Genomic DNA, 22,568 nt, shown 5'->3' with positions numbered 1-22,568 from the left:
GCTTTATTTCAGATATTTTTGCAAAAAATAAAAAATAAAAGCAAAAATACCCAGTTTTACACATCTCTATAAAGACTGGTTGTTGCTATTATTTAAATGAATCTAACAAAACTTAATAGAAGACCCCTTAGACCCCTTATATATTATATTATTATATTACTTGCCCTTTACAATATGGCGGCGACGTTGACGATTTTTCATTTCTATCCGCTAGTTGGCGCCCTCTAATGCCTCTCAAGGAAGTCAGGAAGTCGCGAAAACAAAAACTGTTTTTACATTTTAGACAGTTTGACATTATTGTGGGCTACATGGGCTAATTGAGAATAAATTTAAATGAGGCGAAATAATATAAGAAGAACTTTAAAATGTTTCTTATAAAATAATTGCACATTTTTTGTTGTCTCTCTTCTGCCTCCTTCTGGACGCCGGGTGTGTGTAAAGGATTTTGCCACGTTGCCGTGGACAACAGAAGTTAAAACCTCTCAGACTCGTAGAGGATGTAGTCAGTCTACAGCCGGTGGAGGACACAGGACGACTCTGAGCTCTCAGGCTAACAGTCTTGAGTTCCCGTTTTCTGAGAGGAGGAGATTCTTCAAGCTGAAAGATGTTGACAGACATGATTGTGGAGGAAGAGTTTGAGAAGACGGGGGATTCCTGGTACAACCAGCAGGACCTTGAGGACGGTAAGGACGCGCCCTAAAACCCACGTCTGATTGAGACTATGCTAACAAGTGTTGTTTACGATAACCAGTGGAGAACATCAGCACAAGCTTTTATAGTATAAGTTAAACTGTTATTGATCACAAAAGAAAGTATCGTTGTCTTCCTACACAAGAAGAAGTATAACATATGTTTCCATGTAGAAAATAATGGACTCTTGTGATCATGTGTTTGAAGTTTGATAATTAGATGGGAATGCTCCGGATTTCCTCAGGCTGTCACATCCTGTGTTCATTGTTTTCTAAGAAATAAGTATTGAATGGAAGATGGAAATGAAAGAAATAACTAGGGTACGTTGCTAAAACTCCAAATAGGATGCATTCCTATTATGCATTTATTGACGCCATCATAAATATTTTTCGAACTTTTTTCACATATAAAATGTGTATATTTGACATTCAAATAAACAATAAACCGACCTAAAGTTTTTTTTGGGGAGGTAGTTCCAGGTGGAATAAGTGTGTGCATCCTTAAAACTAATGTTTTGTTTTATTCAACTTCAACACTAATTCTTATTTGGAATTCAGTTAAAATAAATGTATTTTTTATGTAGCACCAATTTAGAACAAATGTCATATTAACAGTCAGTATGCAACCATTTTATTTTACTATGTCTTCCAAATCTACTAAATTGTTGCATGGAGGTTTTTTTTTTTCCTTAAATAATGTACAGCATTTATGTTTATGCCAATCATAATCAGAAAATTAATCAGATTGTAGCCAGACTTGTAAGTTTTCCTCAGAGATCAATAATTGTGTTTCTCAACCTTACTCCTTTGGACAACATAGAAGATCGTAATCGCATGTGAAACATAAACAACACTTGTTGGAAATTCCTGCAGCTCCTTGGCAGCTCTGCTGACCAGTTTCTGTATCGTCTTTTCTTCAGTTTTTAAGAAGAATCTAGTTTTTGGAAGCTTAGTGTTGGCCATATTTTCTCCAATGACTGATTATAGCCTCCACTGTGCTATGATGTAACATTATGGATTTTCTCCTGACTGATACCTTTGCACAATACAGTCCTTCTGGTCTAGTCTGCTAACTATGGACTTAATTATTGGATGCAAATGAGAAAAGTCCCTGAAATTCTTTCTAGAACAACTTAGTTAATCAGATTCAATATAATTAAAGGCAGGGCTATCCCTAATCCAAGAATTAGTTTATGTGTCTGTTCCCTTATGCAGCCAGGTGATTGCAGCTTTTTTCTTTAGTAAATTGTCCTCTTATAGACTTCTTTTTTTTTTTTGTACCTGAACTGACAATAATCACAAAAACGTAGCATTTGTGTGGTATGTGTACAAAGCCTGCTCTCTGTTCAGCAACATGTATCAGTACATTATTTTGATGATTATTATTATTATTATAAACATTTTATGTTTATGTTCATGCTGTTTCAGGAGTGGAGCTACTCTTGGAGGCTGAATGAATCTTGTTGGGTTCAGAGTTTAGAGAGAAGAATTAGTAAGGAGTCACTGAGATTCATAACTAATTTAGTACCGAACCGTCCACCTGCTGGCGTCAGGGCAGAACTCGAGATCATGCAGAGACGACAAGTTAAAGTTGAACATTTCAGAGCACAGTAGTTGTTCAGAATAAGTCTTTAATTTCATTAAAATATTTGTGATACTAATGATGAAAACTGCAAAAAATTAGATTGACGATGATTAGCCCTTGTTTTGAAGATACTTTTTATCCCTTCACAATTATACAATGTGCCATATAAGCATGGAAATTAAAGGAAATTCAGCTATGCTGAGGATATGCTAGTATGTCTGTGTTAGACCTGCTTCAGTGCAGATCTGCAGGAAACTCTGACAGCTAACAAGGTCCAGAGCTGGTGGGAATGAAGCAGACAAAGGGAGTCACAGGACGTTCCAAGGAGTATTCCACGAGTGCAGAATATTTATAGTGTACGATAAGTTATGTGTTTGTGTGGGTGTGTTCATTGTATAAGCCTATACTGGTCAGTTTCCATTGTAAAGGATGTGGTTGGGAATTTGCTTCTGCTTTGTTTAGATCTCCATCTGGCAGCGGAGCTGGGCAAAACTCTCCTGGACAGGAACCATGACCTGGAGCAGGCCCTGCAGCAGATGTATTCCACCAACCAGGAGCAGCTGCAGGAGATCGAGGTCAGGAATGTTTGGGGAAAGGAAAACAACAGCTGCTTTGACCATCCAGTTGTGATAAAATCGCACGATGCAATTTGCAGCAATGGGATCGAGAGGAGTCTACATCAACAAAAAAGCTGAAAAACAGGGTCAAGTAAAATCTAATCCTGTCTGACCTAATGAACCATTTGGCAAAATCTTAGTTGACCTAATTATGTATAAAAGTCTTTGTAGATCGCTTGCCACCTCTTTGCATCCATTGATATGCAGTATTTCAATTTATGCATTTTACTGGATATAGTAGTTAGTAAAGTCAGACAGTTTTCTGGCTGAATAGTATTATTTTTGCAAAAAAGCCCAAACTAAGTTTTTATATTTCACTGCCAAGACGTCTCAGCGTGTCCACACAGCACTGCTCTGTACAAGCCGGAGAACACGCCACTCAGTGGGTCAGCAAATGTAAGAGTCTTAATGTGTTTACGGCATCGAGAGGGCTGCCGTCTGAGGATTTATTGAAGTTGATATGCTAATCCCAATACTTCTCTGTGACCCTCGTACTAATGTGTCTGGCACTGGAAGTACCACAGAGCTGTGAGAACACGTGAGTTGGGGCTCTGTGGAGCAGGAGCGTGTTTCTGTTAGACTAAAACCATTTCTGCAGCACGTGATGTTTGCTTAGAGACAGATGTCCAGGCTGATGTTGGTGTCAGTTTCACAAACTATGATTATCAGATCTGGAGAGCAAGCATGAATTTATTTCCCGTTTAAAGTTAATCTAGGAAACGACTGAAAATGTGTGTAATCTGAGAAAAATACAAACCGCCACTTTGTGTTACTCTCCAACTGTTTTTTTTTTTCCCACCTCCCTGGTGAATCTGTTTTATTCAACTCTATTGTGATAAATTGGATTGATCTTGATTCTATTATTTATTTAAAGCATAAAATAAATTTGAATTAATCTCCTGTATGTTTTGCTGTGGTACTCTGTATTTAAAAGACAAAAATTCCCATAGTAAATCAAATAATGGAAACTTTAGGTTGTTTTATTTTTCTTTCTTTAATTGGAGTAAAAATGGAGATGCTGCTGGAATGTTTTAAAATATGCATCTAAACTTTTACCTGCTGTTTAATTAACAGAATATCAGCAAAAGTTTGATTTTTTTTTTTCTTCTTTTTTTTCTCTTGTGCATCAGTACCTGACCAAACAGGTGGAGCTGCTGCGTCAGATGAACGATCAACACGCCAAACTGTACGAGCAGCTGGACATGGCCGCCAGGGACGTGGAGGAAAGCAACCACAGGCTGGTGCAGGACAACCGCCTGGCCCAAACCAAGATCAACAGGTTGCTTAACCAACCAATCAGCAAAACGTAACGTTATTTTTTTTTTTCATTATCTATCCTTACGGTTAATTTTTCTCTCTTGCACCAGTTTGACGGATATGATCGAAGCCCTTCAGACCCTCATAGAGGACCTGCAGTCCCAGATGGACGAGCTAAAGGCGGCTCAGGCGGAGCGAAACAAGAGAGAGCTGGCAGAGCAGCGGCGTGGTTTCAGTGCACAGAGTGTGTCCTGTCTCAAGGAGCTGTATGACCTCCAGCGGGACAGGTAATACTCAAGAGAGGGCTTCATTGCAGCCTACGCTGCTGCAGGTAGAGCCTCAAGCTGTGACAGAGGAACTCTTCTCAAAGAGGAAGATGTGTGGTAGACCGAAGAAAAATTGCTGTGTCATAGAAGCTCTGTTTATAGGCTTATTGGTGTTGTGTAAAATACAGAGACATCCATCAGCTGTTGCGTCTTTCTATACCCGACTGTGTCCATAAGAGCGTAATGTAACTGCAACGTGGTGCCAAGGCCTGTTCCGTGATCCGCAATACTCTCAGCCTTTGAATGCTGAATTGACATCTGCAGGTCACCCAGAGCAGAGCCGTTACCTCAGAGCTAATCTGCAGGACAGGAAAGTTAATCCTTGCCTATTGTCAGCACTGTGTAAATACGTTCAGCCATACAGCTGCTACTTTAGGAAACCACTAAGTGTGCACTGCAGAAGGTACTGTTTCCAAACTTTGCTCTTGGGACTTGTAACAGACCATCTGATGTCAAATAATTTTAGTTTTCAACTGTTTTCAAGTCGATAACCTCCTGAATATAAAGTCACAATGTGCCGTTACCTAGCAACCCCAGCCGAGCCCAGTCCATCACCTTTCAACCCAAGCGGAGCTCCAGCACATTTGGTCAGCTGGTTTTAGCGCTGTACGCTCTGTACAATGGCTGCTGGAAAAGACAAGTGTTTTGTTGTTGACTTGCCCACCAGAAAGCACTAACCACAGAAACGTTGAGTTGGAGGGGCGTGGCCAGCTGCAGCTTATTTGGATTTAAAGAGACAAGAAGTGTCTGAGCAGACTAAAATCTCATTATCTAAGAATGACTTTGTGCAAAACGTGTAATGAACATGTTTTGTATAAACCATAGATTTGTCCTAACTTCTTCAAAGAAGCATAAGAGGTCCCCTATAGAACACAGATCATATTCTCTTCACCTAAAGTAAACTTAAGAACAGTCAATGTTTTAATATTTATTTAAAATATTAAATAAAGACAGTTTTATTTCACTCTACATAAAGACCTCATTTGTCACTGTAAGCATGCAATAAACAAACATTTCTGTTGCAGGTATCTGACTCAGAGCGATGGACTGTGGTCGCCTCAGAGCTTCCTGTGTGACAGAGACAGATGTCCGGACCCGGAGGAGGAGTACCAAGCTCTGCAGCGTTCCATCCAAACCCTGCAGAGGCAGATCGCCACCGAGCAGAGCCGAAGGGAGGCCGTGGAGCGAGAGATCGAGTTCACATCCAGGGAGAACAGAGGCCTGGAGGAGCGGCTGGTCCAGCTGGAGGGCTGCTGGACCCGGCAGGCCGAGCTGGAGGAGGAAGTGGAGCAGCTGCGGCTTCTGTGGCGAGCCAACAGGTAAGAGCTGCTGTGTTTCTGCTCAGCCACCGTGAATGTGCACTGCTGTAGAACCGGAGTTTGCTGCAATTACAGGTTCACCTCACTACCAGTTTTGCACATTTAGAGATTGGATTTGTTGCCTGTTCTGTTTTGCAAAATTTCCCCGATCTGGACTTTAACTAGACCCTTTTAACGTATCAATATTCTTTGATTCAAACCATAAAGTTTTAACATCTCTTTCTAGTGAGGCTTTGGGTTTTTTATCCTGTTTTTCCTGGATTGTCCTTTGTCTAGAGTTGTCCATCTTCTAATGAGCTCAGCAGTTTTCTTGTCTCTGCTAATGAAAAGCAGCTCCACAGCATGACGCTTCCCCCGCCATGCTTTACATTAGGGATAAAAGTCACTCACAGCATTTTGCATGGAAGCTAAAGTTTATTGTGTACCTTCTGAAGCTAATTGTTTGCACCAGATCTTATTTAGGAGTGTCAGAGTAAAGGGTTTTGAACACAATTGTATGCCGCACTTTTTAGATTCGTAAAAGAAAATATTAAATCCTTATTGCTTTTCTGTCCTTGTACTTAAGTTGGTCTATGTTGTAAAATTTCAATGAAATACAGTACAGTTGTAGGTCAAGTTTGTTTATTTTGTTTTTCGCATTTCAGCAGCAAAGCAGTCCAAAGTGATTCACACCATGAAAGCATAATACAGTAACCAATTATCAAACAAGCCATAAACAGTACATTCTATCAAATGCCGTCATCAATGGCTATCCTGTTGTAACAGGACCAAATATTAAGAAGCTAACTGGACATCAAGGAACTGTAAATTCATCTTGTTTGACTATGTTTCCGTTTCTTTCTGCTCTCAGCAGTGTGAGAAGACCGAGCCAGCTGCTGTTGCCCGAAACTGTGTTTTTTGCCTCTGACGAGAGACAGAGCGAGGCAGACGAGACGTCGGAGAAGGAAGAGGAGCAGACGAGGCGAAGCCGACAGAGGTGTCACAGCGACAGCGTTTTAAAGGCCACGAACGCGGACGAGCTCCGTCGCGGTCACGAGCAGCTGTGCATCAGGCGGGCGGAAGCAGTGAAACAACGAGGCATCTCTCTGCTCAATGAGGTGGATGCACAGTACAGTGCCCTCCAGGTGGGAGAAGCAGACACGGTGTGAATCCCCCAAGTTACATACAGTATCAGGCAGGCATAGTTATTATGAATGTGTTGGTGTTTTCCAGGTAAAATATGAGGAGCTGCTGCAGCGCTACCATAATCTAACAGACGGACTGAGCCACCAAGCTGTCCAGACCTCCAGCGGTTTCTTTGCCACCGCCTGGGTGCGCCGCCGCCTCTCCAGCTCGGCTGCAACATCCGATCTGAAGGCTCTTCCTGAAGACGGCCACCAGCCCGAGTACAAGGTTCTGTTCAAGGAGATCTTCACCCGCATCCAAAAGACTAAAGAGGACCTCAGCGATAACGGGCACCCGGCACGCGACAATGATTCTGCAGAATGAACTTCACGCTTTCATCTTCCCTGGATTTGCTTGGATTTCTGCTCAGGAGATGCACTGAGGCCGTTTTTCTGTAAAGCTTTACAGAGGGTGCACAAGCCACATGTTTTACACTTTTGTTAGTTTGCAATTTGTTTTATTTTGTCCTGATGGTGGGGGGGGGAATGGTTGATTAAAAAAGAAAATTAATGGTTATGTTTTATACAAAACTGAAAACAATTATAGAAGAATATGGTATATAAAGAAATTATGTTTGTGGAGAAATTTAAAACTGCATTTCAGTGCAACAATCCAGAAGTGTTGTTGTTTTCTGCTGTATTTATGCGTGTTGCTACAGCTTATGGATGCATTGTGTAAGCAGATATGTTGCATAAGGACGGAAAAGTGCAGAAACGTAATCGGAGGTTTCTAAAAGTTGAAATACTGGCTGGGTTTTACGAAAGTCGATGATGGTTTGGTTTCTAAACCTTTGCTAGGACATTAATATAAAGCATTTAGGGTGAACTCTGTTTTTTTTTTGTTCGTTTCATATCGGTAGCAACATTTTTGCTCAACTACAAGATGCAAAAACTTTGCACAACTTCTGTTTATTTATTACCAAATGTATTTTCTTTGTAACTAATTAGACGAGTCTAATCAGCTGAATAGAAGTTAAACTCGGCGTAGCAGCACTGTGTTGTAAATGTATGTTATTTAAAAAAAATATAAGCTGATGTTCTAATCTTTAAGACAATTCTAACAAAAAATAGATTAATTATAAATGTTCACAACGTCAGCTGTTGGAAAAACTGAAATCAGAACAATTATGTCACATGGTTAATGTTTTTGCCCTCTTGTTACGTGTTTTGTTCAAAAATAAAACTATTTGGCATGTAGCAACATGAGTATTTGGGTTTTTGTATTTTGGGGTCATAGTCTGAGGACTCATTCCTGCCAGGTAATCATGAGAGGAAAGCAGCGGAAATGAAGTCCTTTGGTCTGCATGAGCCGTCGTCATACCACAAGACCTTTACTTGGCCAACAAGCAAAATTTGTCATTTGACCTGTTTTGAGGATGAAGTGTTTCCATAAAAGTGATTTCAACAACCTACCCTACTTTTCATCAGCCTCCAAATCCACTAAACCTTCGAACAAGAGGATTGCATACCAAGCTCACAGAGCCAGACAAGTCTTTGCAAAAGCTGAGCATGTAGGCTCAGATCACAAAACAATCAGCAGGGATAAAGTCACAACAAAAGAGCAGACATCAGATAGAGCGTGTTGTAGCTTTAAGTTTGTGCAAGATTACATTTTATTTCATGTACAACATGTACTGTGGTTTTCTTAGATGGTAAGTGGTACAAAAACTGTTTCTATCAATCATTTCTCACATTTTTTAAATAATGAAACAAATGTCAATAAGGCACAGCTAACATGAGGAAATACAAAAAGGAGATTTCATACAATGATTTTATTTATGAAGGAGAAAAAGCAGTTACTGGTTGTGCCACCTTTAGCAGTAACTGAGGTGGTATGCTTTAACAATATACCAGAGTATGTACCTCAAGTTTAAATTCAGGCTTGGACTAGGCCAGTCAAAAGCTTTAATTAGGAGGAATACTTGCTTGATTGCTTTGGAATATTTCTCCTAAAAGTCTTGGGAATTATGCAGGTGTTTGGAAAACATGAGGTTTTGTGAAACTTTTGCCTTGTCTCTTTCTTTTTGAGTCAAAAAAGCTGAAGTTAAGTAAGGCAAGTGAAGCCAGTGCTGTAGCTGTTGATTTTGGTTCTTTTGGCCTCTATATGAGTCATCTGGGTGCCTTTAGACTAATTTTGGTTGGTTGACTGTTCATGGGGTGTTTCTATCAGAACTGTTCCATGTTTTCTCCATTAGTGGATGGCCGCTATCACTGTGGTTTGCTGGAGTCCCAAAGCCTTAGAAATGACTGCATAACCCTTTCCAGACAAATAAATGACTGTTTTTGCTTCATGTGGTTGATTTCTTGACTTTTCAGGCAGACCTGAGTGTGGTTAGTCAAACAACTAAAAATGTGCTTAATGACATGACAGTATCTGGTTAGTGTTTCTAAAGAAGAAAATTTATGAAATTGGACCTGTCTATTAATATGAAAAATATAGATTTTTTTTTAGATCTGCTTGGTAGTCGTTTAATATTTTTGTTCACCTGCTTTTGACTACAGAAAGAAAACAAAAGCTATTGCTGTAATCCTTCTGTCTTTTCACAATTGAAACCAAAAATAATTTATTGTTTGGTTTATGTGTTTATTGTTCAGTACTGATTTCTGACGAGAAAATAAGTTAATTTTGCTAATTTTGGCAACCAAGTTGCTAAAACATTTTAAGTAGCAAATTAAGCTATATGTCAAAGTAGTTATTTTAAATATTTGGGGGTTTTTCAGATTAAATCGTTTGTTTTGATGTAAAACTGTTTTGAATTAAACTGTAGAGCTCTAATTATCCCTTTAGCTTAGCAAGGATGGGTGACAGAAAGTAACTACTGTTTCTACATTATTATGCCACCTTACAACCACATTTCTGCACATGAGTATTTGTGACTTCAACTCAGCGCAGATTCCTCCCATTCCTCATCCTTGAATTTCCTGGAACTTAGTTCCTTATGAACAAAAAGAGCCCGTGTACACCGCCGACAAAGGAAGTAAAGTAAGCTTACATCCATTTTAATTAAACCGCATTATGTAGGTCAAAAATGCGCTCGCCAAGTTTATGCCCTTTCAATTATCTAGCATAGTTTTCTGCATTCGAGCAGTCAAGGTAGCGTGGCCGAGTGGTCTAAGGCGCTGGATTTAGGCTCCAGTCATTTCGATGGCGTGGGTTCGAATCCCACCGCTGCCAAGAAGCTTTTTTTTCATTATTATTCTTTTTACTTGAAAGTGTTTATATTATAACTAATACAATTATGTCTATTAAGCATGTTAAGCATAAAAGTTCTGCTGACTTCGATAAATTCCTCATATTAATAGCTTTGTTTGCTATTAAAATGATTAGAAGTGCATCAGCGCTCTCTGGTGGGTATATTAAGAATAGCAGTAGACATTTTAAAGAACTCTTCTATGCTTTTAAATATAATGTAAACAACTTTGGCTGTGTGTAGATTGTAGATGCATATAGCAGACGATATGACAAGACTGTGTGTTTTGGTAATTTTTTCTTTATTATTTTAATTTAAAGTCTTCTGTAAGCCCTGTTTGAAATAAAAACGCCAATCTCTGTCATTTATCATGCTATTAACTCAAATTCAAAAAAACATTTTTAAATAAATTATTTTAATTTGATTTTGATTGTTCTTTTCATTCACTATTGGTGAAACCCTTTCAGAATTTCACATTTTATGCTAATATTTTATATTTTTTTCAATCTAATCCAATTAGCTTGCATTTTTTTCTACTTTTGATTCAATTGCATGCATGTTTGTGCTTTTTCATGTCTTATTTTATATGTAGCTTTCAGTAGGTTTCTTTGTTGTCATAGTTTTAATTTATGCTAGTAATTAGCATAATTACTAATTTGCAAAGGTTGCTTTAAAAGATTATGGTTGTGTTCAAAATAAGTAAATATGCATTTAGGGGAAAATACCTTTTGTATTTTTTTACTAAATAAAGCAGAAAGAGGGGAAAAGGTGGAGATTTTTTATTCACTAAATATAGAATTTAAAAAGATAGAATTACAGAATGTTCACAGCTATTTTCTATGTAGTGAGAACTGAATTTTGAAAGGATAACCAGGAAAGAACTGGGAAATAAAATATATGTTTCTATGACAATCTTTAAAAGGGTGTCTTTTGGAGGCGTAGCACAAAATCAAGCAAGCCCAAGAGTTAAGATTATTTTTCTTTAAATAGAAATAAATTATTTCAATGATAAACATTTTCATTACTTTTATTAATAACAGAAAATGTTTGATTTTAACATCCATTAAACATTTCATTCATTATAATTATTTTATTTCTAAAAGTGTACAAAATAACAACCTCTGTAGTAAATAGCAGTCACTAAAGAATGTTATCATACAAACTGGAAGCATGCTTCAATAAATGACAATTAATCACATAGACCAAAAATTAAATAAGCTGTTAAATTCATAAATATAAATCTCCTTTAATACTTTCAACCTTACATAATTTTAAAAGAAAAGGAAATTTGTCTAAACCTACATTCAACAAATTAAGTCTTATTTGAAGAGGAGATAAAGAAAAAGGGACTCTTGATGAGTTGAACTCTGCACAAGTGAGAGAAGAGTTGAAATTTGTTGCAACAATTAGTTTTGAGAGCCTCTCCATCCGACATTGCAACAACTATTTAACTCTAACTGAGGATGCCGTAGATTATGAGTAGCACCAGGCCGAGTCCCATCAGCAGCAGCAGGACGCCTCTTTCAGCCAGCTGCCTGACAGAGGGCAGGGATAAAGAAATCGGGGTGTCACGACTTTGTCGGATCTTGAGGTAATGCTCCACGGAGTCCGCCAGGCTGTACGGCTGTGGGCAGTAACCCAGTTCTTGACGGGCCTTGTCGATTTTGAAGGTGTGGCTCACTGTGATGTTTCGGACCTGCGAGAGAAGATGGAACCCTCAGAAAATCATTTCAAGAAGCTCCTGAAAGCATTTGCAGGTAAAAGTCATCTCATTCTAATTTCTAACTCTGATAACCTGATCTTCATAACTGGCCTTTTTTTTCCCCCATTCTCAAAAGCTCACACCTTTTACAGAATAACAGCATAAAATTTTTCCTGTATGACTCATGCACAGTTTATCCATATGATCTTGTAAAAGGCACAGAACAGCCAGGGAGTAAAACACTACAGAGTCTGGATCATCCGGTTGGACCTGAAGATAGCCGTGGCTTTTTCCCTCCTGTTCTCATTCCTTTCTGATGTCTTCAGGATAATGACAATGTGTTTGTTTAACACAGACTTACTAAAAGTACCTCGATTTGGCATGTGAAATTTCTTCATGTGATAAAATTACACACACAAAAAAAATAAAAAAATAAAAAATCCACATGGCACCATGGCAACAGCCACTCCACTGATGTCACTTCCTGTTATCGGCATGTCAAAACTTCCTGCTTTGACCCTACAGCACTTTATGTTTTATTCACAGGGGCAACCATGAATCCGAGTGGCCTGCAGTCTCTGTCTGACAGAACGAGCGCCAGGCAAAGTTTGCAAAGTCTCAGCTTTGGTTTCGGCTTCATGACACATTTATGAAGACCCGACGGGCCAGCAACCAAGACTCCTCAATGAAGGCCTCCAGACGATTATTCGGCCTTACAGCAGCCACAGGAGGACTTCACAGTGAGTTACATTGATGTTACTTAGTGATATCAGACAAAAGTGCTGCTTAGTTTTAAAAATAATCCATTCAGTCAACTGGTTGCATCTCAGACTAGATTAAATAGACAATGACACAAAACATGTTATTTCTAAACTCCATAGTTCAGATTTATGACACAATAAAATCTCTGAAAAATAAATGTGTGGAACAGTTTTTAAAATGTCTTAAAATTATGATGGTAAAATAAGGAAAAGGAAATTCAGTGTTCCACCAAAATATTCACACCGCATCTAGAGACTGAATGTTTTGAACATTCTTCATGCAACATGTCTCAAACTCAGGCAGATTTGAAGAAAAGCATGTGCAACACTGTCAAATTAATTTAGGTCTGGACTTTGACTGGACCATTTTATCACATGAACAAACTTTTATCCAAACCATCCAACTGTTTCTCTTGTATGCCTAAAAGGTTTTTTTTCTGTCAGCTCTCACCAACTTTCTGGCTTTCGGAGGGAAAGTCCTCACTCAGCATGATGCTGCCGCCACCATGCCTCAATGCAAAGATGACATTTTCATCAGGATCTATAATGTTAGATTTTTAAAAAAAATCATTTTGAAGGCAGTTACCCAAACTTCATTTAGAGATAAGAGTAAAGATGCACACCAAGCTCTTCAGATTTTCATGTTTCTCTCTCTTGTTGTCCCATCAAATTTAATTATAGAAAAAAAATTAATAGAAATTTTGTAATATGGAAAAATATAAAACAGTTGGAGATATGAATACTGTTTTTCTGAGAGAGAAGACGACCATAAATCTGACCATAAGAGAAACCTTTTATTCTTTCCTGCATGCAGTGGCATTAGCGTTAGGTCAGGTTTTGGCATTTACAATTGTTCTTACTCTTCATTCTGGAGGATTAATGTCTGAAAACTAAGAGATAGATAAATTAAATAGGTTTTCATCTCGCCTTACAAGCATTTCTGCAGTTGTCACGATAATATTTAGGTTGGAATGTTATTTCCTCAAGCATTACAACAAACAGGAAACATTTCTTACGTTGGAGGAAATAAATCACAACCAGGTAGAAACTGGCTTTGTTGATAGCCAGTTTGTAGAGTGTGATCTGTGTACAGGAGTCTCAGCATTTTATTTAAATGACTGTGACGACTACTTCTGAGACAGCCTTTTTCTGCTAGCATTTTTTGTTCTTAGGGCTAGAAGCACAGCCTTTACTTCTCTCTGACTTCTCCTAAGTCAAATAGAAACCCTAGAAAAGCAGAAAAAAATAGAAAGAAGTGGGCTTACCTCACTCCTGGTAAAAAGCAGAGGCACTTCGATCACCGGACTCAGAATCACATGTAAATACTCCACCAGAATAGCTTGAAAAGAGGACAGTCATAGAGTCAGAGGTAAATCTTTCCATTCGAATGAAAATGTCTTAAAAAAATAAAAAAATAAAAAAGAGGAGCGATGAGCTACCTGCTGAATAGACAAGAGAGACTGGAACGGTTATCGATGGTCTGCTGTAGCCCAGTTTTTCAAACTGCAAAGATTTTTTTTTTAAATCACTTCAGACTAAACTCTCAAATAAGTTGCATTTTGTGTGTTATCACAAGTTCTTATAGGTTCACCCACAAGAATGCATAAAGTTAACCCACAGATTTTTACTCACCAAAGGTGTCAGCCACTCAAACAGATTGACTGAAAGGCCATCGTTAATAAAATATGCCTGCCCGCTCTGCAAAATGGCAGAAACATTTTTAAAAGGACACATAAGTAACTCAAACTGAGGCAGAGATGAAAGTGTGTGTGGGACCGTGTCTTTACTACTCACAGCGATGCAGCCTTTCTTCTTTGTGAGAGCCTCAGCTGCAAGCTTGTGGGCCAGGACCAGATTATCTATGTGGACCCAGTTCATCCTGGCTGCTGGGTCTCCAAACCTGAAGCTGAACAGGCGCCGCTCTACGTTCATCTGACACAAAAGAACAAGAAGTAGGTAGTTTTCATTAGATACATGTGACATACATATTACAAAATGTGTCTACCAGTGTTTAATTCAAATCAATTTGATTTTTAGAAGTGAGACAAAATCAAGAACATAGATCTACAGTGGATGTAATTTAGGTATGTCAGGAGAAAATCTCACTATTTACAGGCTTGTATTTTCTATTAAAACGCTCATTCAATTGGTTAATTAGAAGTGGATTAAAATGCAAATAGTTTGCTGAAATGTCTTTGTAGCTGTCAGGCCAAAAATAATTTCTATGTTCATCGAAAGGTACCTAAAGAAAACCAAACTCTACAACAACTTCATTGGCTAAGTGCTACCACATTTAACACTGCATAGCACAAATTCTTTGCCAAGGTTGCTACAATTATACATCACTTGCAGAAAAAACTAAAAGTTATGATCTCGGCCAAATGCTAAATCCCTTACTACATCCAAACCTCCAACGACCGCTGCCATGGCGGAGGGGGGGAAAACTAGAAGAAAAGGCATCGTAACTGGATGCCTGGAGAGCTCCATCAATAATGTAAACTCTTCTAACAGGAGTGTGCGCTGCCAGGGAGGCCCCTCAGACATGGCTGCTTGCTCACCATCACTCTGTGAAGATGTCTCCTTTCTCCAGGTCCATAGATGCCACACGGCCGCAGGACGCAGGTCTCCAGTTTCCCCCCACCTTTAGAAATAAGAGCAGGAATGAATATGCAAGTTTTTTTTTTTTTGGGGGGGGGGGCGGGGGGGGGGGAGTCAAACTAAACAAAATTCATACATCCGATGTAAGAAAATATGTCAACAAAGACTTGGTTTCAATCATTTGACTGCTCTGCAATGATGGATTGTCGAGACTCATGCAAATAACACAAAACAAACAGCAACAAAAAAAAAACAACAGCATTCTGCAGTGCTTAGGGCTGAGGCAGGTTTTTATGCAAGGTATCATTCTGAAAGTCAAATAAGCGTAACATCTACAAGAACAACAGCATAGCATGAAAGCATGAGAGCAGAGCAGCTACAGTGAGGTAAGAATGTAAATGTGCTTTGTTACATCCCCCTGCTGCTGAGGTGACTTAACGCCAGTGGAAAAAACGTCCTCTGATAGCAGATACACGCACATTAAGCTGCAGTATATAACGTGACACCTTCATGCTTTATGCTTAATTAAATGTTTGGGGAAATGATCAGTCATAGTGAGTTGGATTACACTGAGGAATGTTTTTTTTTTTTTTTTGTGAAAGACCAGCACAAAGTATAGTATGTATATATATATTCAACACCTTTTCATTAGTTTCCTGCCTAAAATAAAAATCCAGTACAGCCAATTGCCTTTACAAGTCACGTCGTCAGTGAGCATAATCCACCTGTCACTCACTGTAAATACAGAGACGATCTCTGGAGTTTCAACGAAAAGCTGCAGGAAAGTTGTTGAGAGGTTTAAATTAAACAATATATAAAGCATTGGGCATCTAGAGTGTTATTTGAAAATGGCATGTTTTTTTCTTTTGTATTGTTTCTCCTCCACTTTTTGATTATGCACCATTTTGTATTGGTCTAACACATAAAATCAAAGAACAATTTCAAATTTGTTGCAACATGATCAAATGTTCAGATAAATTACTTTCACAAATGACTGGAAAGGTCTTAGAGACTGGCATCAAGTGACTGCTTCTGCACACAATGAGCTGAACTTCGCTCTCAGTTCTCACATCTGAACATACAGGACTGATTGCATTCTCCCTTAGGTGCAACCCGTTTCTATACATCTGCGCTCTGGTTATCACTTCTCTCACTGAATATCTCTGCACCTTTCACTGGGGACCCGTTGGCCGAGAGGACCATCCGCTCTGCCACTGCTTTAGTTCTGGAGTAGTGGTCGATGTGCTGGGAAAAAACCCCAAAACAGATTCCTTACATGTCCTAGTGTTTAAAATACAATATATGTGCAAGATTTAAGATGTGTTTGACTGCTGTTTACCAAATCACTGGGCACATATGGCACCGAAGCCTCATCGCCATCCACAATTGGTTTCCCAGCAAACACCACGTTGATGGTGCTGGTGTAGACCAGTCTGGGGATTCCTCTCTCTTTACACACTGACATAAAGCAGATCACACCACAAAGTAAAGTCGACAAATGACAGCTGGTTACTTCTTCACATGACAGTGCAAAATTACACTCATCTATGTAGATGTTGTAGGAAACATTATCTCTGATCACAAATTTTAAGCATGAGACAGAAGTTGGCGCAGCACTTGTTGTCGAGGAACAATACCTCACCGTTTATGACATTATTGGTTCCTCCGACGTTGACTGATTCCACCTGCTCCTTCCTCAGCTGGGTTTCAGAGAAACACAATGCAAAGATGGATCAGCAACGACTTTAAAGAAGCAATTATTACTTTAAATCAGTCTGGAAAAGGTCATTCTTAAAGTAATTGAAGTATTTTATTCTACGTGTATTCAAAGATGAGAAAACTTTCTGGTAGTCTTTACAAGGGCTTGAGGTTTCAGCAAATCACAACAAAGTCATAAGTGAACTATGAGTCACAACTCAAATACTGCAGGTCCAACTCACCATATTAAGTTTGTAAAAAATGAACAGGTGATGATTTGTTGAGAGGTTTGTCATATTCTAACGAGAATATGATCCCGTTTAAAAAGTTAAACTTCCGAGCCGAGCATAAAATACATAATAGTAACTATTAACCACGGTGGAGGTGGGGTGATGATTTGGGCGTCTTGCACAGCCACAGGATCCTAATATATTCATAGAGTTGACCTTAAAAATTACAGTATTATAGTCAAATCTCAGACTATTTCTCAGGCAGCATGAACAGGACCTCAAACACAGCAACAAATCTCCATTACAGTGGTTAAAAAAAACAAAAAAACAATAGAATCAAGGTCTCAACTTGATGAAAATGTTGAGTTGGTACATTAAGAGGGCTCTGCTAAAAGAATACATCAAGTTTCTGTACGTTACACTGACATAATAAACTTAATGTGTTTAAATGCCTCTGTTTCTAGTCCAGATCAGAAACTATGTGGTGACTGGATTGTGTGGCATTACAAGAATGTGACAAAGAGAAACGTTAAACAAATTTAAGAACATGGTGCAAAACTGGAGGTGTACTTTGTAGTAAAAAATTTTGAATTCAAGAAGTACCAAAGTATTTTGAGTTAATCTGAATAGATGTTGTCTCTTGCAAAAATATTCAAAACCTTTCATTTTGCATCCACAAACATCAGTGAATTATGTTAGAATATCATGTGACAAACCAAAACAAAGAAGTACATTACTGTGAAGCATGGCTCATACTGACACTTTTACATTCCTCTATATTTATTCCATCCATCTTTCCTTCTACTCTGACCAGCTTTCCTGCCCCCACACCATAATGCTGCCACTTCATGAGATTTGGGAGATTTACATTGTGTTTTATTGTTGTTTCTCCAGTTTGTTTTTTTCATGGTGTTCTTTCCACAAGGTCAATTGCAACTCTTCCATGTTTTGGAAGAATCGTCCTGTCCACAAAGTCTTATCAACAAATTCTTCCACCCGAGGTTTGGATCTCTGCAGCTCCACCAGAGTTTTCACTTTTGTCACATTTTGCCAGTTGATAAACGTCTGACGCTGCCACAGTGCAGCTGCTTTTTTACCGAGGTGAAATTACACACAACTAGGCTCTATTTACCAATTAGGTGATTTCTTCAAGCAAGCTGTTGCGGTGAATTTTATTTGGGGGTGTCGGATTAAAGGGACTAGGTACAAATGCTACATTTCTCAGATTTTGTCCATAAGAACTGTTTAAAAACTGCGGTTTAATTAATTTGCTTTCAATTCTCAGTTTTGCACTTGATGTTAATCCGTCACATCACATTCCAGCAAAACAAACTGAAAACGTGATAAAGGTCAAGGCTTGTGAGCGCCTGTAAATGGATGTATTCAATCACAAAGAGATAACTTCTCAGTACGGAATGAACTCACGTGTTCTTCAAGTATCTCAAGTCCGATTTGACACATATCACTTCACAGCGACTCCAACAGGAATTCAGACCGCATTACTTTACTGCAAGTGCAGTGTTTTGTCTTTCATGATGGACTCAAATCAAGATTCCCTTGTGAGTTTTTAAACCAAAATCAGCAGTCCTTTTAATTGTTACTACTTCACAGTGACTTTAGCTTTTAACTCCCAAAGGCTTCACTCAGCTGGACAGTTTTACTGCTTGAGAAGGCGTTTTATGACTAATCCACTGAGAGCGACGCAGCATTACATACTGACAGGTACGGAGGCAAACACTCTGTCATTCAGGTTGGGGGACTTCTCGGCTGCGAGGAGAACGTGTTAACAATTTAGTGGCTTGTCCAGCTGCTGTGGGTTTCAGGGACATTCAGTATGGCCGACTGTGACTCATATTTAAATAGGGAAGAGGAAGATCACCTGCTCTGGTCCAGACATGCCATAAGATGCTGTGTGAAATATGCAGTCCACTCCTTCACACACTTTTTGCAGGGAGGAATAGTCCCGAATGTCGCTCTGAAAGAAAGAAACAGTGAAAACCACGTTGAGGGGGTAGTGTCTGCTGCATGTGTACTTAAAAAAAACAAAACATTTTAAAACATTTTTTTTTGTCAAGTGAAAGCCTGCCAACAGCGGTGAGCAGGTGAAACCCGATTCATGTCTCCTCCCTCTGTGACCCAGCAGGCAGCTGGCACTCTGAAACAGATCGCTCACCTGCGTCTCCAGCCAGCAGCACACTGACCTGACGCACACACAGTAACACTAGAGCTCAACTTCACAGCTAACAGCTGAGTGAGCCGTTTGGCTGCCAGAGAGCAAATACTACAAACCGAATACAAAACCAAACTAAATCATCTCAGAGAATAAATTAATTAGTTCAAGAGAAAAATGTCCTTGCAAAGTAATAATAATGATGAACAAATAAAAATGATTAGGAATTACTAATATACACTATATTAATACATAAATAATCAGCTGAATAAATAATTCAAAAGAAACAAAATAAAAATAAAATTAAAATAAAAATAATAAAACATTATATTCTCTGTTTGAATGTAAGGAAAACTAAAAAATAAATTAAAAATAACAAAATGAATAAAATGAATAAATTATATATATATATATATATATATATATATATATATATATATATGGACCTTGATTCACCACTAATGAATTGCATTAGTGGTGAAAACATTCAACTTCAGGTTAATGAATTAATCATTCATTATATTATGTGATGATAGTTCATAAGAAACACAGGTCTCCCCTGGTCCACCACTCCAAAATAGTCATATTACCCAGTACAGCACATTAATGAGAGCCAAAAACAAACATTTTATTAACACTTTAAGTGCAAAATATTTCCCTGTAAGAAGAAAAGCATGATAGTGGAGAAAAAGCAGAAGAATTGGGGTTTCTTCCCCCGTGAGAATCACCTGAAGGAAGATTGCTCCGTCAGGAATATCCCAGGGAGGCTTGTTGACATCCAGAAGGATCACAGTCATCCCCTCACTGGCCAGCTCTTTCCCCAGCCTGAAGCCGAAATATCCCCCTCCTCCTGTCACCAACACCTTCCCTTTGCAGCTGTCCCAGGCTGCTGCTCCCGCCTCCTGTCCCAGTCTTGAAGCAGCACAGTAGGGGCTGTTGCAGGTGCCTGCCGTGGCCCCGCTGACCCTGTGGCGGAGGGCCGGCGCGGCCCCAGAGGAAGCGACCATGGATGGATCGCTCAAGCACGGCTTATGAGGGAGGTTTGAGTGGCTGAGTGTGTGATGCCCACAGGCCTGCAGGCGAAGCAGCGGGGCGCTGTGGCAGGGCAGCTGCTGCATCTGGCACATGGAGGCCCCACTGTCACCCACGCTGGGGCTGTACAGGTCAATAGACATCCTGATGGAGGGAACAGGGAAAGTACTGAGGGGTAGCCAAAACTTTGAGTTATTTTTTTAACATGTATCTTCAGCTTTTTTCACAGAAATTCAGCTTATTTTTCAACCTCCAGCAATTAGCTGAATGTGACAAGTTTAAACTGTCCTAGCTGCTTTTATAGAAAAGTTATTATTACATGCTTTGTATATCATTAATTTTAAAGTAAATACAAAAAGCTTAAATTTCCACATGATAATGAACATTTTACAAGTTACTCCAAATATCTGCTGCTTTTTTCCTAAAATTATCTTAAGCTGCTGGGAAACTTTTCTCATGAATTGACTCACCTTATTGCGTTCCTCCTCGCCTCACATCCATACCTGTGCCTGTCAGCTGTCTTATGAAGAAATTCCAGCTCTACCGTATGTGTGGGCCCTCCCAACACTCCACCCTTCAGCCGGCCCATCAGCCACCTGAAGGATCTCCTACCGTAATGTCTGAATGAAGCGTGAAGCGAGAATCCTTGCTGTAAAAGCAGTGCCTCTTCCTTGATTTAATAACATAGGCCAACATTTAAATAGAATGTCATATATTAAATGTTTGATGCATGTTAAATAGCAGAAAAAATTATTTTTTTCATATAAAAGTTTGAGTAAAACTTTGGGGTTGAAAGGAAGACTTTATGAAGTGCAATTAAAAGTGTGCATTGATAACAACAAACTTGTTTATTATCTAAGCGATATTGTCAGTAATTACGGTATCATGATTTCAGAACCCCAAATAGGAGGCCAGCTGGAAAAGCCACTTTAACTCGCATTATAACTTTATGGCTTTTGTATCAGAACTGACATTCTCTGATACGAAGAGGAACTGATTAAAAATGTGACATGCATTACTGGGTCAAAGCAGCTGATATGTTGCTCTAAATGGGTTGCTAAACAATTTTTATTCTCATTAGAGTCATCAAAAATTCAGAGATTTTTATGCTTTGAGCTCAGAAATTTGTTACTCCTTTTACCTAAAGAGTTAACAAGGACATGTCCAAACATAAAAGTTGCGCTCTATTTCACAAATTCTTCTTTTGCCAAAGGTTTCTTACCAACAACATGACAAAAACAGGTTTAAAAGTGAATAGTTGCAGAAGCTGTGTTGCAAACTGGAATTTTGTCACTAAATTTTGTTAACCAAGCAAACAAGACAGGAGCAGGGAGAGTGTTTACACAAAAATCTGGTCTCTGGAAAAGTGGTGAACGAAAGCGAAAAGAATGTAAACATTGGGGACACAATTAAATGTATTGGCATTTGTGTAAAAAGTTAAGATTGCACATTACTCTAAGCACAACAGCACTAACTAATCTCAATTATCTCACCTATTTTGCAGACAGACCATTTTCAGGAAAGCTGGTGCAAACATGTGCCAGAAGATCTGCGGCTCAAACTGCAGGAAACTGTGATAAATTTAGAAAATCATGTATAATTTTCCTTTGAAGTTACAAATATGTACCACTGTTTGTCAGTCTATTGCAAAGAAGACAATAAAATTAATCAGGGTTTGGAGAAAAAGTGAAAAAGTGCAAGGGCTATTCATAACTTTACAATTCAAAGGGCACGAAACTGTGATGATTTAAAGTGCTTGTGTTAACTTTATCTACTATAGAGTAGACAATGTTATAGAGTATTTAGATTTGGAAAAATAAAAAGTGTGCCAAGAAAAGAAAACCTCTTTAGGTTTCAGTTCACGTATTTCACGCAGTATATTATGCTTTAAGGCTTTAAACTTTATCTGGGAATTTAGTCTCTTTTTATTCATAGATGCAAATGACAAGACTTCTTTTAATCGTGTCATTTTGACTGAAAGGCCGAACATTTACAAGCTAAATATCTTTACAGCATGCTGTTTTGTTATGAATCTCCAAACATTTGATTAATAAAGAATAAAAACTGAGGGAGAAATCAAATTTGTCAAAAATGTTCACGAGATGGATCTGCGTTAAGACGATAACAAACCATCAGCTGCTGTAATCATTTAGATAGCAAAAAGTCATCATGTAACTCTGCCTCCATTATCTGCTGAGAAACATGACGATAGTCAAGAAAAATGATAGAA

General features: G+C 38.7%; 2 protein-coding genes and 1 non-coding gene across 4 annotated transcripts; 2 read left to right on the top strand and 1 right to left on the bottom strand.

Moving 5' to 3' along the window:
• Window positions 1–299: 299 nt before the first annotated feature.
• On the top strand, window positions 300–8,153 carry cdr2a (cerebellar degeneration-related protein 2a). Of its 2 annotated transcripts, none has more exons than XM_008416745.3 (7): window positions 300–683; window positions 2,737–2,849; window positions 4,022–4,170; window positions 4,259–4,435; window positions 5,500–5,793; window positions 6,647–6,917; window positions 7,006–8,153. In XM_008416745.3, the coding sequence occupies exons 1-7, from the start codon at window positions 605–607 to the stop codon at window positions 7,279–7,281; spliced, it is 1,359 nt and encodes a 452-aa protein (XP_008414967.2). In that variant the 5' UTR covers window positions 300–604; the 3' UTR covers window positions 7,282–8,153. The 2 variants fall into 2 exon arrangements, with proteins under 2 accessions (XP_008414967.2, XP_008414966.2); XM_008416744.3 differs by having other exon boundaries at window positions 306–683; window positions 6,644–6,917.
• A 1,896-nt stretch (window positions 8,154–10,049) lies between these two features.
• trnal-uag (transfer RNA leucine (anticodon UAG)) lies at window positions 10,050–10,131 on the top strand. Its single transcript has one exon. It is a non-coding gene; the product is annotated as a tRNA-Leu (tRNA).
• Window positions 10,132–10,911: 780 nt separating this feature from the next.
• Window positions 10,912–20,989, bottom strand: sdr42e2 (short chain dehydrogenase/reductase family 42E, member 2). Its single transcript, XM_081609986.1, has 12 exons — window positions 20,809–20,989; window positions 20,035–20,482; window positions 19,016–19,111; window positions 16,851–16,908; window positions 16,548–16,666; window positions 16,378–16,453; window positions 15,169–15,251; window positions 14,405–14,542; window positions 14,243–14,308; window positions 14,050–14,113; window positions 13,876–13,949; window positions 10,912–11,843 (listed from the first exon to the last, which is right to left on the bottom strand). Exons 1-12 carry the CDS (start codon window positions 20,925–20,927, stop codon window positions 11,601–11,603), a joined length of 1,584 nt encoding a protein of 527 aa, XP_081466112.1. The 5' UTR covers window positions 20,928–20,989; the 3' UTR covers window positions 10,912–11,600.
• Window positions 20,990–22,568: the final 1,579 nt, after the last annotated feature.

The sequence above is a fragment of the Poecilia reticulata genome, chromosome 8 (genome assembly GCF_904066995.2).
Source record: "Poecilia reticulata chromosome 8, P_reticulata-male-v2, whole genome shotgun sequence".
Classification (NCBI taxonomy): domain Eukaryota; kingdom Metazoa; phylum Chordata; class Actinopteri; order Cyprinodontiformes; family Poeciliidae; genus Poecilia; species Poecilia reticulata.
This window is presented reverse-complemented; position numbering and strand designations above follow the sequence as displayed.